This window comes from Pelobates fuscus, chromosome 2, assembly GCF_036172605.1.
Source record: "Pelobates fuscus isolate aPelFus1 chromosome 2, aPelFus1.pri, whole genome shotgun sequence".
NCBI classification, from domain to species: domain Eukaryota; kingdom Metazoa; phylum Chordata; class Amphibia; order Anura; family Pelobatidae; genus Pelobates; species Pelobates fuscus.
This window is the reverse complement of record NC_086318.1, coordinates 233,916,604-233,930,873: the sequence shown is the minus strand read 5'-3', so window position 1 is coordinate 233,930,873 and position 14,270 is coordinate 233,916,604. Positions and strand designations below refer to the sequence as shown.

Sequence of the window (14,270 nt, the reverse complement as noted above, 5' to 3'; positions counted from 1 at the left end):
GATTAAACAGAAACAGTTGAAATGGACGTAAGCAATAGCGTCTGTTTGCATAATATGTCATTTTCTGTTGATCTGCTTTTCTTGACTCTTTTACACGGTTTGTGGACAGATAATTCAGCTCTATTTGTGATTTAATTTACAAACTTCTGGTTGCATTGATTTTAGTTTCATCTTTTCCCTTCTAAAATTACCATGCTGCTTGATGATTGAGCTGTAGTTTAATAGACATCTAAGAGTTGACTTGTAGGAGTTTTTCAAATTTTTTCCCCATCGTTTGAACACATAGCATGTATTAACTCTGTAATTTCACATTAAGTGATCATAACAATAATATCCTCAGATTCTGAAAGCATACAGGGGTGAGTTTAAATGTAACTTTTTTGTTGTTGTTCTTTTGTTTTTTTCTCTCTTATTAGGATTGAATATGTTTTACTTGTTCATATCCTGCAAGTCCCACTGTCAGGAATGTGGCTTTGTATGTTAAGGGGAGTTAAACTAATGAGGCAGTGTTTCTCCTCTAAAACCAACAGAGCATTACTTCAAGGGTGACGGAAAGACCCTCAGTGAACGATTTGCAGGCTATAAGAAAGTCACTGAGGCACAAGGCAACCGCCCAAAGAGTCCTGAGATACACAGGTATGTTGTTGCTTCAGTGGCAGGTGCAGACTAAACCAGATTTATTTTTTTAATGTTACTGGTTACTACAGTTCTGGCATTGCTTAAAATGTGGATCTTACAAAATAACAAGGCCCTTACAAAGATGGACACTGTTTATGACTTCTGCTGTCCTTGGAATGTAACCTCTCTTTTCACATCTAATCAGCAATTTCCCATATAACTTCCCTCAAAACTCGGAAAACCACTTATTCATAAAAGCCTTCAATTTATCCTTTATATTTTTGCTCACTCATGATCTCACTGCCTCCTCTCATTAGTACCCTTTCCCTCATCAGTGTACTCAGTGCCTAATCTTTGCATGAATAAGTGAGCTATGTAAACATGTTTAATTATCTGCCATCCTCATGTTCATTTGCTTAATTTTTTTATTTTTTAAAGCTCAGCATTACAAAGTGTTTTTGTGTGACATCTAGTGCTCATGTAGTATATGCCCTGGATGTATTATGCATATGTTAATTATAAGGGATAGTATTTTATTACACACTTTAAAGGGACACTAAAGTCACCCAGACCACTTCAGCTCAATGAAGTGGTCTGGGTGCCAGGTCCCTCTAGGGTTAACCCTGCCTGCTGTACACATAGCAGTTTCACTAGAGGCGCATCTACGACGCTGGAGGTATTTAATGCCTCCATCACGCAGAGCGTCCATAGGAAAGCATTGAAAAATGCTTATTCCGCTCCTCTGACGTCAGATGGGGGAGCTGACGTCAGCAGGGGAGGAGTGTTAAGGGAGCCCGGAGGTGGAATAAGGTGAGTAACTGAAGGGGTTTTAATCCCTTCAGCACCACTGGAGGGGGACCCTGAGGGTGGGGGCACCCTCAAGGTACTATTGTGTCAGGAAAACCGATTTGTTTTCCTGACACTATAGTGATTCTTTAATGTCTGTCACTTTCCAAAAAAAAAAACTACTAATCTAAAATTTCATTAGACTGTGAGATAGCTTAGTGCAAAGTCCTGAAATATTAATCTCTATTCCTGGAAAGGTCAATTCAGACTTTCATCCTTCCAAGGTTGATTAAATCAGAATTTGAGATATGCACAAAAACTAGCAGGAAGGCTAAATGTACAGTTTCCTGTTTAAATATGTTGATTTTTTTATTATTGGTATTTGGTTGCTTCCATCTTAATACAGGAGGATAGACCTATCTCCTCATGTGCCAAGGAAACAAGCTCGTTTGCAGGGAGAGGAAAAAAATGTGAAAGAAGAACCTTCAAAGGTAATCGATGGTGTTTAGTCTGTTACAGTAGTACAAAATGTGAAATATCTAATAATGTGAAAGGTATTGTAGAACACACACTTTGGACTGCATATATGTGCGTTGTCTTTTTTTTTTTTTTCCCCATTGCATTTATCTCTGTTGCACAATTGCTTAATTGTACACAGACTTGTTTTCTGTCCTCTATTACAATGGTGCTAATGATAGTAAGAAAACACTGTTAATGAATGATTGTAAATGTGTATTCCTAACGATAGTGTCTTTGTTCTCACCCTTTCTCCGACGCGGTGCTACTCTCTCTTGATGATCTCAGCCAAACCAATGCTATCCCATGTATTTACACTGCAAGGTTAAAATGTGGAGGACCGTTGAGATGAAATGGTTTGGATGCCTCTAGTGTCCCTTTATCAAGTTTAGGAAGGAAAAGCTTTTTTTTTTTTTTTTTTTTAATATTACAATGCTGAGACTCACTCAGTGCGGCCGTCTGCTCCTCCTCCCATGACATTTGACAAGCTTCTAATCCAATGCTTCTCACAGCATGTATGCTCCTCCAATCGAATTATTTCTATGAGAGTGATGTGTGTGAGCAGAGTCTGACTCCATTCTTACAGCAGAAGTGTCCCTAGTGGCCGTCACTAGAATTGTGTTTTTAGCCCTGCAATGCACACATTGTCATATCTACTAAACGGAAATGTTTAAGATGCAGGACTGAAATGACAGGTGAGTTGCACCCACACCACTTCATTGAGATTAAGTGGTCTGGGTGCCTATAGCATCTTTGTAATATGGTTAAGAGACAATGCTGTAGAATGAGTCCTAATTTTTTTGCCTCTTTCTGCATGTTTGTAAAACATGCAGAATGTGATTTTGCATCTGTGCAGCTTAAACATGGACATCTTGGATTGATTTTGAGTGAGAATTAGACTACCACTGAGGAATGCATGATGAATAGTTGTCCTATGCTGATTTGCACCCGTTACAGCAGAAGAGGTTTCTGCTCTGCTCTGTTCCTCCCACCCCACCACCTGTTACCTCGATCCTATTTCCTCGTATGTCATCTGCACTTTATCTCCTTCTTTTGCTCTGCCTCTCACTAAAATTTTAAATCTCTCCCTCTCCTCTGGCACATTTCCTCTACCCTTCAAACATGCAACCTTAACCCGATTCTGAAAAGGCCAAACCTTGACCCTAATTCCCCGTCCAACTTCCACACTATGCGCTACTGCCGTTTGTCTCCAAGATCCTTGAGCGAGTTGTGTCTACGAGATTGACAGATATCCTCCAATCCAACTCTCTTCTTGACCCGCTACTATCTGGATTCCGTGCTCATCACTCTGTTGAAACAGCTGTGACCAAAGTATACAATGATCTTATCACTGCTAATTCCCACGGCCACTACTCTATCCTAATTCTCCCCAACCTTTCTGCTGCTTTTGATACTGTTGATTATCAACAGCTTCTTCTCATTCTCCCTAATCTCGGTCTATGAGATACCGCTCTCTCTTGGTGCTCTTACTACCTCTCCCAGCGCTCATTCAGTGTTTCTTTCTCTGGCTCTGCCTCTTCTCGCCAATCCCTCTCTGTTGGTGTTCCCCAAGGGTCTATCCTTGGTCCCCTATTGTTCTCAATCTACACTGCCTCCCTTGGTAAACTCATCAGCTCATTTGGCTTCCAGTATACTTTATATGCGGATGAACCGCAAATTTATCTGCCCTCCCCTGATTTTTCACCACCACTCTTGACGCGTGTCTCTAACTGCCTCTCTGCTATATCCAACTAGATGGCTGCTCATTTCCTTAAACTGAACCTGTCCAAAACAGGTCTTCCCTCCCTCAATTGTTGCTACTCCCTTGTCTGTGTCACTCCAAGTCAATGGTGCTACTATCTGCTCTACCTCTAAGGCTCGCTGCCTAGGTGTTCTCTGACCTCTCCTTCACCCCTCATGTCCAATTAATCGCCAAATCCTGCAACTTCCATCTCAAAAATATTGTGTGCATCCGACCCTATATAACGTCCAATACGCAAAGGTGCTTGTCCATGTTTAAGATGCTGGACTGAAATGACAGGTGTGTTGCACCCACACCACTTCATTGAGATGAAGTGGTCTGGGTGCCTATAGCATCTTTGTAATATGGTTGAGACAATGCTGTAGAATGAGTCCTCATTTTTTTTGCCTCTTGCTGTCCTCTCTCGCCCTGACTACTGTAATCCGCTACTTAGTGGTCTTACATGTTCCCAACAAGCCCCGTAACGATCTATAATGAATGCGGCGGCGATGCTCATCTTCCTGTCCGCCTGCACCTCCCACGCCTCAACCCTTTGTCAGTCCCTCGATTGGCTTCCCGTAAGATATAGGGCTCAGTTTAAGATCCTGACACTTATCCTCACTAATACACAAATATATCCCGCCTAGATTCTACACTCTGCCGGAGACCTTTATCTAGGTTGTCAGCATAGATAATCTCCAATAGAAATTTAAAAGAAAACAATTCATCTCATAAAGGCTTTATAAAATTTATATGTGCTGTTTTTTTTTTTTTTTTTTTTTTTTTATGTTACGCAATATTTTAGATAAAACTGCACAATGAAATGATGCATTTATCTTAATCAACAGGTGGAAAAATGTAGAAGGAGCAGCTCAGCTGATCTAAAATGTAACGTTGGCCGCCCCAAAAAAGCACACAGCAAAGAGCGTGCAGATTCCAAGTGCTCAAGAGAATCCAGTACTTCACACAAGCGGGAAAAAGCACCAAAGGATCTAAAGGAAATCAAAATTTTGAAAGAGGACAGGTAAGCAAACTGTGTTTTTCTCAAAATAAGCTGTGCATGCTTTGCTTTCTGAGAAATTCCAGTTGAAAACATTTAATGTAAACAATCACAATTGTTTGTCTTACAGCAAAAAATGTATTTGTCTTTTACACGGCTAATGGTGGATGAGGACAAAAACTTTGGAATAACAAGCTAACTGAAAAAAATGACAAATTATTATGTCCTATTGTCCAGGCATCATCAGGAAGTTGGACCTCAGTGCAGTGCATATCTAGAAACAGTTTGTGTAAGAACTTTGGTTCATTATGCTTGATTCCGCACTTTTTAAACTCATAACACCGCAGTATAAACAAAATTGATTGCTGTAGACCTGTTTGTTTTAAAACGTTTCTTACAAATGTTTTCATTTGTATTTATTTTGAATTGTTTTTACATTTCTGGAATTCTGCATTTATAGTATTGTTCACTTTTTGTGAAAGTGTCCTTTTTTTTTTTTTTTTTTTTCTTCAAAATGAACGTTGTAGTTATTTCTGTTTGGATTACTACTGGGTTTCTCCATTAAATCAAGAATTGAGAATCATTGGCAGGGGATTTCTTTAAACGAAACAGATAAAATGGGTAAAATCTACAATAAATTATATTATTGTTCTAGCTATTAGAAATAGAGTTCATTTCAGTCCTCTCAGGGACTTTCCTCAGGATCAAGTTATACAATACAAAAAAAACATTGTCAGAATATATAGCAACAATAATTAGAAAAAGTGACTTACCCCAGGTAAATGGTGTTGCTCCCGGCGTTCCTATGTGCAAACCATGCAAGCTTACGTGTGACCACGTCCCCACCTATGCCTATTTCTTTTTTTTTTTTCTTGAATACAAAAGCCCAAAGGTTAAGCACCCGGCACTTTAATATTTTAGCCTTAGTGCAAGGACATTGGTTTTTTGTGTGTATGTATGTATGTGTGTATATGTATGTGTATTCTTTGGGATTCTATATATGCACCGAGAAGCACCTTGGTCAGAATTTTTTAGCGATTGCTATTTTGGGAAGAGTGCCAGAGATTGTAATTATTTTTATATATATATATGTGTATGTGTGTCTGTAGCACAACCCCTTATTATAATTTAAAATTAATATTAACATTCTAAATACGAATTAATAGAAAAAATCTAAAAAGTAGCATAAAAAATAAAACCTGTAAAAAATAGGGGGATCAATAAATGTAAAGTATACATTATTTAATTGCATATTTCCATCCATCCATATATTTTATGTCTGCCTGTAGAGACTGAAAAAACATGCATATATAGCAGTAATAAAATACATTGTATTTAGACAAATCCTCTAAAAACAAGAATGCAGATAAATGCATGAGGAGTTAAATCCATTTCCTTTACATAATCAAATTCATATAAATCAATTTATTTAATGTGCCCGTAATAACAATCTATTGTGCTTCTTTCTTGTTCATCTTTGCATGATCATTCCTGATAAACTGACAAGTCTTCCAACTGTAGTCTGGACATTTATTACCATTTTGTGGGACATTTTTCATTTTACTACCATTATAATATCCCAGAACCAGCACATGAAGTTATCTAAAGTATGTCCTATATATTGTGCCCCACTGTCCCCCAATGTCTATATTTTAAAATATTTGCGTATTCAAGAACTGGCAAGATAGACAGTTTTATTTCGGTTTATACAGGATGAACAGTTGTCAAATCTGTGACACGTGTGTAAATTTGAATGTAAAAAAAAAAAAAACTTTTTTTTTTTCTTTTTTTCTTTAATAGTTCTTATACAGGCACACAGGGAATGCACAGCCATGTTGGAAGTTTTTTTGTCAATCTCTTTTTTTATTGAGGCAGAAAATCATGAGGGTACAGAATGAGAGAGGGGAGACGATAAGGTTACATACAAGACGGGTAAAATACAATGCAGTTTATATCATCTCTGAGTATTTGTTAGCCTCATTTTATGTTAGGAAGAGTAAAGGACTGCCTATGACTATACTGCAGGACTATTAAAGCAGTGCTGAGGCAGTGTTTATAACAGTATGAGTGGTATAGATACATTTTACTGATTGTTAATTCAAGCTAGGGCTAAACGATTATTTAATTGCTGATTATTTAAATGCAAGGTAAACTGTGGTACATTAGAATGAATGTAAACAGGCTGAATTCTAGTAGCTAGCATCCGCTGTGCATATTCCAGTGAGACTCCCCTGCCCCGTATTGCTAATAGCTATACATGCGCGGGCAAGTAGGTAATTCAGGCGATGCCCAGGCTCGCGCTAAGAATATTTACTTAGACAAAAAAAAAAAAAAATACATTGAACAGGCCCATGTGGTCTTAGGTCTCATCCTCGGTGACAACAGTGTCCCTCAGACTCAGCAGCTCGGTTAGGTACACGCAAGTATTGTGAAGTAGCTTTAAGGTTGATTTAAACATGCTAGTTTTAACTTTTGTGTGAGAGTAGGTAGCGCTTCCTCAATCTGAGCTTTGCACGGAAAACATATAATAGGGTAAACATGCTGAACTACAATAGCAGACATTATAAGCGCGATATTGCATATAAATGGACAATGCACCTTTCAGTTTATCATAATAGAAGAAACAGATGGTGAGGAGATAAGACATATTATAAGGGACAGGTTTATCTTACAATCTAACATGCTGATGTTAGTTACTGTCCAATATGTATGGTGCGCGCTGTAGAAATAAATGCCTCACTGAGGGAGACAAAACCATAAACTCAGAGGGCATATAAGTAACTGAGTCCCGCATATCCATGTGTAACTGAGGTTGCCGCTTAAAGTAGGTCTTGCACCATTTATACCCACAGGTTAGTGGCACAGTAATGCAGGTGGTTGATGGTGGCCACATGGATAACAGCCTAGGGTGGCTGGGGACCAGTCCTGCAGCATGAGTCTAGCGTCAACCGATGCCAGCGCTCGGGGGCCCGTTGAAACTATTGCGGTGCGGTGGAAAGCAGGTGCGATGATCAGTGTCCCTCCAGCCCCTGGCTCTGAGAGCTCGCATCTCCGCTCCACGGATTCGGTGGCTCGTCTTGGAGTCCGGATCCTTCCCATGTTGGGTATAGCTGGAGCCCGTGATGTTTCTTCGCCACCTGCGGCGTCTGAGTCCCCACTTCTGTGGACAATGCTGGGAGTTTACCTCCCTGTGCGCTCTCTGCCCGGGTGGGCCAGTACATGCTGGTACTAGTGGAGATTTGATAGTTGCACCCAGAGGGGGCCTGCTTACTCCCCGCGTCTCTCCGCTCCGCTCACCCTTCCGGTCCAGGACCGGCTCCACCAGAGTGTAAGCCTCAAGTTGCGCCCAGATGTGGTCGAAGGCTGTGTCTATGCGTTGCATTAGGGTATCCAGTGTGCTCTCTGGGTTTGGCGCCGACCTCGTGGTCGCGCGTTGGGTTAGACCGGCCGCCATCTTGCATGTTGTGGCTGTGTTCAGTGCTTGTGTCATTATAGCAGGATTTAGCTAATCTGGGCGTGCAGGGAGAGTCAGCGGAGACCGGGATAACTCCCACCGGTCCAAAGGGGGGGGGAGGGGCGGGACAGCATCGAGTGGGGACTTTTCCTCCGGCCTAGGAATTGGGGGAGCGGCCACCTCCCCTCAGTTCCAGTTCTGGTAGGCCGCAAGCCTCGAGTCAGGCAATTCAGCAAGGGGGAACCTTGCAGCAGGTATCCCCGGGTACAGCGTTGTCCCGTGATCAAAAAGGCTATGAACTGCGGTCAGTTAGAGCGAGTGGGCCGGGATTAGTCCCCATTAATCAGAGCAAGTCTTGGGAGCTCTTGCAGAACACATCTAGGCAGCATGGCAGTCAAGCTCCGCCCCATGTTGGAAGTTTTAAACCAATATAATTTATCAGTAAATTGAGTGGGATTTATGATTTGTTTTTAAATGTTTGGTTAATTTGGAGGAGTATATACTGTAGTATTTTACTAGTTTATCGGTCTCATGAGAGAGCCACAGGATTTGATGAAACGCCTTGAGGCTGAGAAAGACGATGCAAGATGAAAGAAAAGCTGTGATATCAAGCACTTTAACATTGGAGCAGCTTTATTTGCAGCTTTTTAATTTGTTTACTTTTTTCCCTTTTGGAATAAAGCATTTGTCCTTGCAGTTTTTCTCTGAGCAGCTTTTTTTAATTTCTAATCAAGCCTTTTTAGGTGTAAACAGTACAGAAACTTCCCTGATTCCTGTTTTTCTTACCATACATATGTTGATATTTGCGTGCGCTTCCACTCTTCTGGGGTGGCTTTCCACAACATTTTGGAGTGTTTCTGTGGGAATTCGTACCCATTCATACAGTACAACAGTTGTGAGGTTATGCACTGATGCTGCACGAGAAGACCTGGCTCACAATCTCTGTTCCAGTTCTTCCCAAAGGTGTTCATGGGGATGAGGTCAGAGCTCTGTGCGTGCCTGTCAAGTTCTTCCACACCAAACTCATCCAACCATGTCTTTATTGACCTTATTATTGCCATTTATGTAGCACCAGATTCCGAAGCGCTTTACAATATTATGAGAGAGGGGATTTAACTATAAATAGGACAATTACAAGAAAACTTACAGGAACGATAGGTTGAAGAGGACCCTGCTCACACAAGCTTAGTTCTATAGGAGGTGGGGTATAAAACACATTAGAACAGGAAATAGCAATCAAATAAGGTGGGAGTGAAGCAGAGTTGGAGGAGAGAATAAAGTGCTGCCCTTTCGGAGAGAGCAAGAGACAGGTATGTGAAGTAGAGGTTACTCTGGGAGGCCATAAGCATACCTAAAGAGATGGGTTTTAATGCACTTCTTAAACGATTGAAGGCTAGGGGAGAGTCTGATGGCGGTAAGCAGGCTATTCCATGGGAAGGGAGCCGCCCGCGATAAGTACTGCAAGCGTGAGATGGCCGTACAGTTGCGAGCAGAGGACAGGAGAAGGTCATGGGCAGAGCAGAGAGACAGAGAAGGGCCATACCTATGGATCTGTGAAGAGATATGAGGGGCTATAATTGTTCAGTGCTTTTATAGGTATGGGTTAGCACTTTAAATTGAATCCTATAAGATACAGAAAGCCAATGTAAGGACTGACAGAGGGGTGAGGTGTGAGAGGACCAACTAGAATGGAAAACCAGTCTGGTGGCAGCATTCATTACAGACTGTAGCGGGGCAATACAGCTTTTGGGAAGACCAATTAGGAGAGGGTTACAATAATCCATGCGGAAATTACTAGAGCATGGACAAGCTCCTTGGTAGCATCTTGCGTAAGAAAGGGGCGGATGCGGGCTATGTTTTTAAGATTGAACTTTACATCCAGTATGTTGCCAAATCCTGTAGATTAAAAGGTGAGGCCAGAATCAAGTATGACGCCAAGACCATGCGCTTGCAAGGATGGACTTATGTGGATACCACTAACTTGAAAGGAGAGCGAAAGAGTAGGATCAGTATTAGGAGGAGGAAAGGCAAGGAGATCAGTTTTAGAGAGGTTAAGTTTGAGAAAGCGGGAGGACATCCAGTCAGAGATGGAAGAATGGCAAGCAGTGACATGTTGCAGGATGGCAGGGGAGAGGTCCGGGGAGGAGTGATATATCTGGGTGTCATCAGCGAACAGGTGGTAGTGGAATCCAAATGAGGTAATAAGTTTGCCAAAAGAGGCAGTATAAAGAGAAAATAAAAGGGGACCAAGGACAGGACGTGGGGAGGAGGTATCATTAGAAAAGGAGAATCTGAACGACCATTTGGAGAGATTAGAGGAAAACCACGAGAGGACAGTCAGAGAGACCGAGTGAGTGAAGAGTTTGAAGGAGAGCATGATCAACTGTGTGAAAGGCAGCAGAGAGGTCAAGAAAAATTTAGTATGGAGTAGTGGCCTTTGAGTTTAGCTGTGATTAGGTTGTTAGTAACTTTGATAAGAGCCGTCTCAGTAGAGTGGAGAGGGCGGAAGCCAGATTGAAGAGGGTCAAGGAGAGTGTTGGAATTGAGGAAGTGAGACATACGGATAAAGGCAAGTCTTTCCAAAAGCTTTGAGTAAAAAGGGAGCAGGGATATGGGACGTTAGTTAGAGGGGGAGGACAGGTCAAGAGATGTTTTTTTAGGATAGGTACTACAGTGGCATGTTTAGGGTCAGCAGAGACCACGCCAGAAGAGAGAGAGCAGTTGAAGATGTGTGTTAAGGAAGGCACATGACAGAGGGAGAGAGATCTGATAAGGTGAGATGGGACAGGATCGAGCTGGCGAGCGGAAAGCGCAGCCACCTCTTGTTCAGTAGCCAGGGAAAAAGTCTGAAGGGTAGGAAAGTCTTGATCTACGTGTGGTTGAGAAAGTGAGCGGCAAGGTGGGGAGAATTATTTTCTTAGCTGTTCAATCTTGTCGGTAAAGTAGCATGCAAAGCGATCGTCTGGGAGGTTAATTTGGGGGGTGGCCACAGCAGGGCGAAGAAGAGAGTGGAAGGTGTCAAGGAGACGTCTGTGATTGCGGGAGCATGAACTAATGAGAGAGGAAAAGTATGACTGTTTGGCGAGGGCAAGGGCTGCGCTGTATGAACACAATATTAATCTATAATGTAGATAGTTTGCCCAGGTGTGCAACTTCCTCCAGGAGCGTTCAGCACAATGGTAGCATCTTTGCGGGTAGTGTGTTGATTTATTATGCCACGATTGGGGGCTTGTCCTCCTCGAGGTGCATGTTTGGAGCGGTGTTGCAGCGTTCAAGGCAGAGGTGAGGGTAGTGTGGTATATGTGGAGATGGCCAGTGAGGGACAGGAGAGGGAAGGGATGGATAGCAGTTGTGAATCAATTTCAGCTGGAGGTCAATAGAATGAAGGTTCCTCCTGAGTTGAGGGGGATTAGGCTGAGGTTGTTAGGTGAGGGGTTACTTGAGAGCAAACGATAAGAGGTGGTGATCAGAGAGAGGAAATGGAGGGTTGCAGATATTAGATACTGTACATGCATAAGAGAAAATTAGGTCAAGGGTATTGCCAGCTACATGGGTGGGAGAGTTAGCCCACTGTGATAGCCTGAGGGAGGAAGTAATTGAAAGTAGTTTAGCGACTGCTGAGGTCAAAGGTGGGTTAATGGGAATATTGCCCACCCAGAATGCGGTAGTAACATCACTGCAGATTTGCGATTTCTGTGGGAAAAGCAAGTCTTATTGCTTGACTGTAAAAACTGTAAAAAGAGTGCCCACTAATTGAATGGCTTAATAAAGCGATGGGTGGGCTGTGCTAGGTGGTCTCAGCCCTGTGAAAGCCTATGACTCAGCCATCTTAAAATATAAATTTTTAATATTCACTTTGTTGAGAATCCTTTGCAAGCATTGATTGCTTGAAGTCTCGAACACCTAGACATCACCAAACAATGTGTTTCCTCTGTTGTGATTCTTTGAAAGGCCTTTACTACAGCTGTCTACAGTTGTTTGTTCATATGTTTCATATGACTATTTTCTTAAAGGGACACTCTAGTCTCCTGAACAACTTTAGCTTAATGAAGCAGTTTTGGTGTATAGAACATGCCCCTGCAGCCTCACTGCTCAATCCTCTGCCATTTAGTTAAATCCCTTTGTTAGTCACACCTCCCTGCATGTGACTTGCACAGCCTTCCATAAACACTTCCTGTAAAGAGAGCCCCTTTTAGGCTTTCTTTATTGCAAGTTCTGTTTAAGATTTTCTTATCCCCTGCTATGTTAATAGCTTGCTAGACCCTGCAAGAGCCTCATGTATGTGATTAAAGTTCAATTTAGAGATTGAGATACCATTATTTAAGGTAAATTACATCTGTTTGAAAGTGAAACCAGATTTTTTTTCTTCATGCAGGCTCTGTCAATCATAGCCAGGGGAGGTGTGGCCAGGGCTGCATAAACAGAAACAAAGTGATTTAACTCCTAAATGACAGTGAATTGAGCAGTGAAATTGCAGGGGAATGATCTATACACTAAAACTGCTTTATTTAGCTAAAGTAATTTAGGTGACTATAGTGTTCCTTTAAGCAAGTTAGATGAATATTATTTTAATTCACTACAAAGTTATTCCCCACATGGGTTTTGTTTTTATTTGGTACCATGACAACCAGCCTGTGGATATGTGCAGCTGCGCATGGTTATCGATTTTATTTATTTATTTTTGGCTTATATTTGACACCTGCTTAGGTCATGTGATTTTGATTTTCATGAGGGTTTGTGAGTTGGTAAGTTCACTTGTTTATATCTTTATTGGTGTAAAGTCTACTGTCATAAAGTATAAATTGTTTGTATGTATTATTTTTTTTTTGTCAATCTTTATTTTATTTGTGCATTGAGATAACAAACATGCTTGCACTGCCACAACAGCAAACGTAAGCTAATATGCAGACAAGTATAACAGTGTGGTATTAAGAAACTTTGCACATTTTTGTTATGAGAATCCGATTATGGAACATGGTAAACATTAAACAGTGAGTATTACCAAGCTGCGCCGTGTTCCGCTCACATGTTAAAGAAAACTAGTTACAGGTTAAGGGTAGGTTACTCGTATATCAGCGGTACGCTTATTGTACATTATGCTTTTTCACGGGCTAGGTTGTCACTCGGAGCAATCATAGGCACGGATGAGTACATCCTGTCATATCATGAACATACCCATACATGTGGCAATTGTTAAACTCAGGCTGAAGACGGTGCTGCACTATATAAAAGTAAGGCACCATAGCAGAGTTACAGTGAGGGAGAGGAAGGAAATACCAAGAAATTGCCAGGCAGTATACATTGTTGAAACTAAGCAATGGATAACACAGGGTTTTCGTACATATAATAGTAGTTATTTATACAGGCTATCGCGTTTGAATTGTAAGTGGTTTACAGGCCAGGTCTTGTGAGTCATTGTAACACAAGTATCGGTCAAGCGTGTTTACGTTATAAGCGGGCCCTACTGCATAACATTGGTTGTGGCCGTATGTGTAAACTATATACAGGCTAGAAGGCTTTAGGTTAACAACAGCTTGAGTATTACAGGTATCTGTTAAGTAAGCAGTCAAAGCTAGTGGTGTTGGGCTTGTTGTCAGCAGCCTTAAGTCAGAACATGTGAGATTTACCCCCCAGCTAGCCTACCCTGCACCACCGAGCATCTATAAATAATAAGCAATTCAGGCATGTAACCTCTATGAGGGAGTGCTGTGCTGATTCCGATGAATATGCCAGCTAGGCAGTGAGTCCTGTTTGTTTCATGTCGGGTCAGTCTGGTTACCACTAGCATAGAAGTGTTACAGTCCCATATCAATGAACCACTTGCGGAGACCTGTCTCGTTGTAAGCTTTGTCCTGCTGCTCGGTTTGGCCATGTATAGAGTGTCCTGGTGCCCAGTTCGTGCTGTAGGGCGTGTATCTCACCCTCATTCAACCGACCCCTCTTGCGGGCCATGCCGGTGTTGTTGCCGTGTGGCAGCCGTCGTCTATTTCAGAGCTTTTTGGACGATCATATCCCGGGAGGTTGTTGCATCGGGGCTGCACCCACTCAGATCCTCCAGCCCGGGGTGTTGCGGGAAGCACTTCCCTGTGTCCTCTGGACCCCATGCCGTACGTGGTGGGGCCATGGACCCTCCAGAACCTCGCTCTCCCGAAGCC

General features: G+C 42.0%; 1 protein-coding gene across 3 annotated transcripts in view; it reads left to right on the top strand.

Moving 5' to 3' along the window:
- BCLAF1 (BCL2 associated transcription factor 1) overlaps nt 1-14,270 on the top strand; it is a 48,780-nt gene that overhangs the window by 23,567 nt on the left and 10,943 nt on the right. For all 3 annotated transcript variants that reach the window (XM_063443268.1, XM_063443267.1, XM_063443266.1), the window contains exons 7-9: nt 531-636; nt 1,811-1,895; nt 4,510-4,685. In XM_063443268.1, coding sequence (XP_063299338.1) covers nt 531-636; nt 1,811-1,895; nt 4,510-4,685 — 367 coding nt within the window. The remainder of the gene's footprint in view (nt 1-530; nt 637-1,810; nt 1,896-4,509; nt 4,686-14,270) is intronic.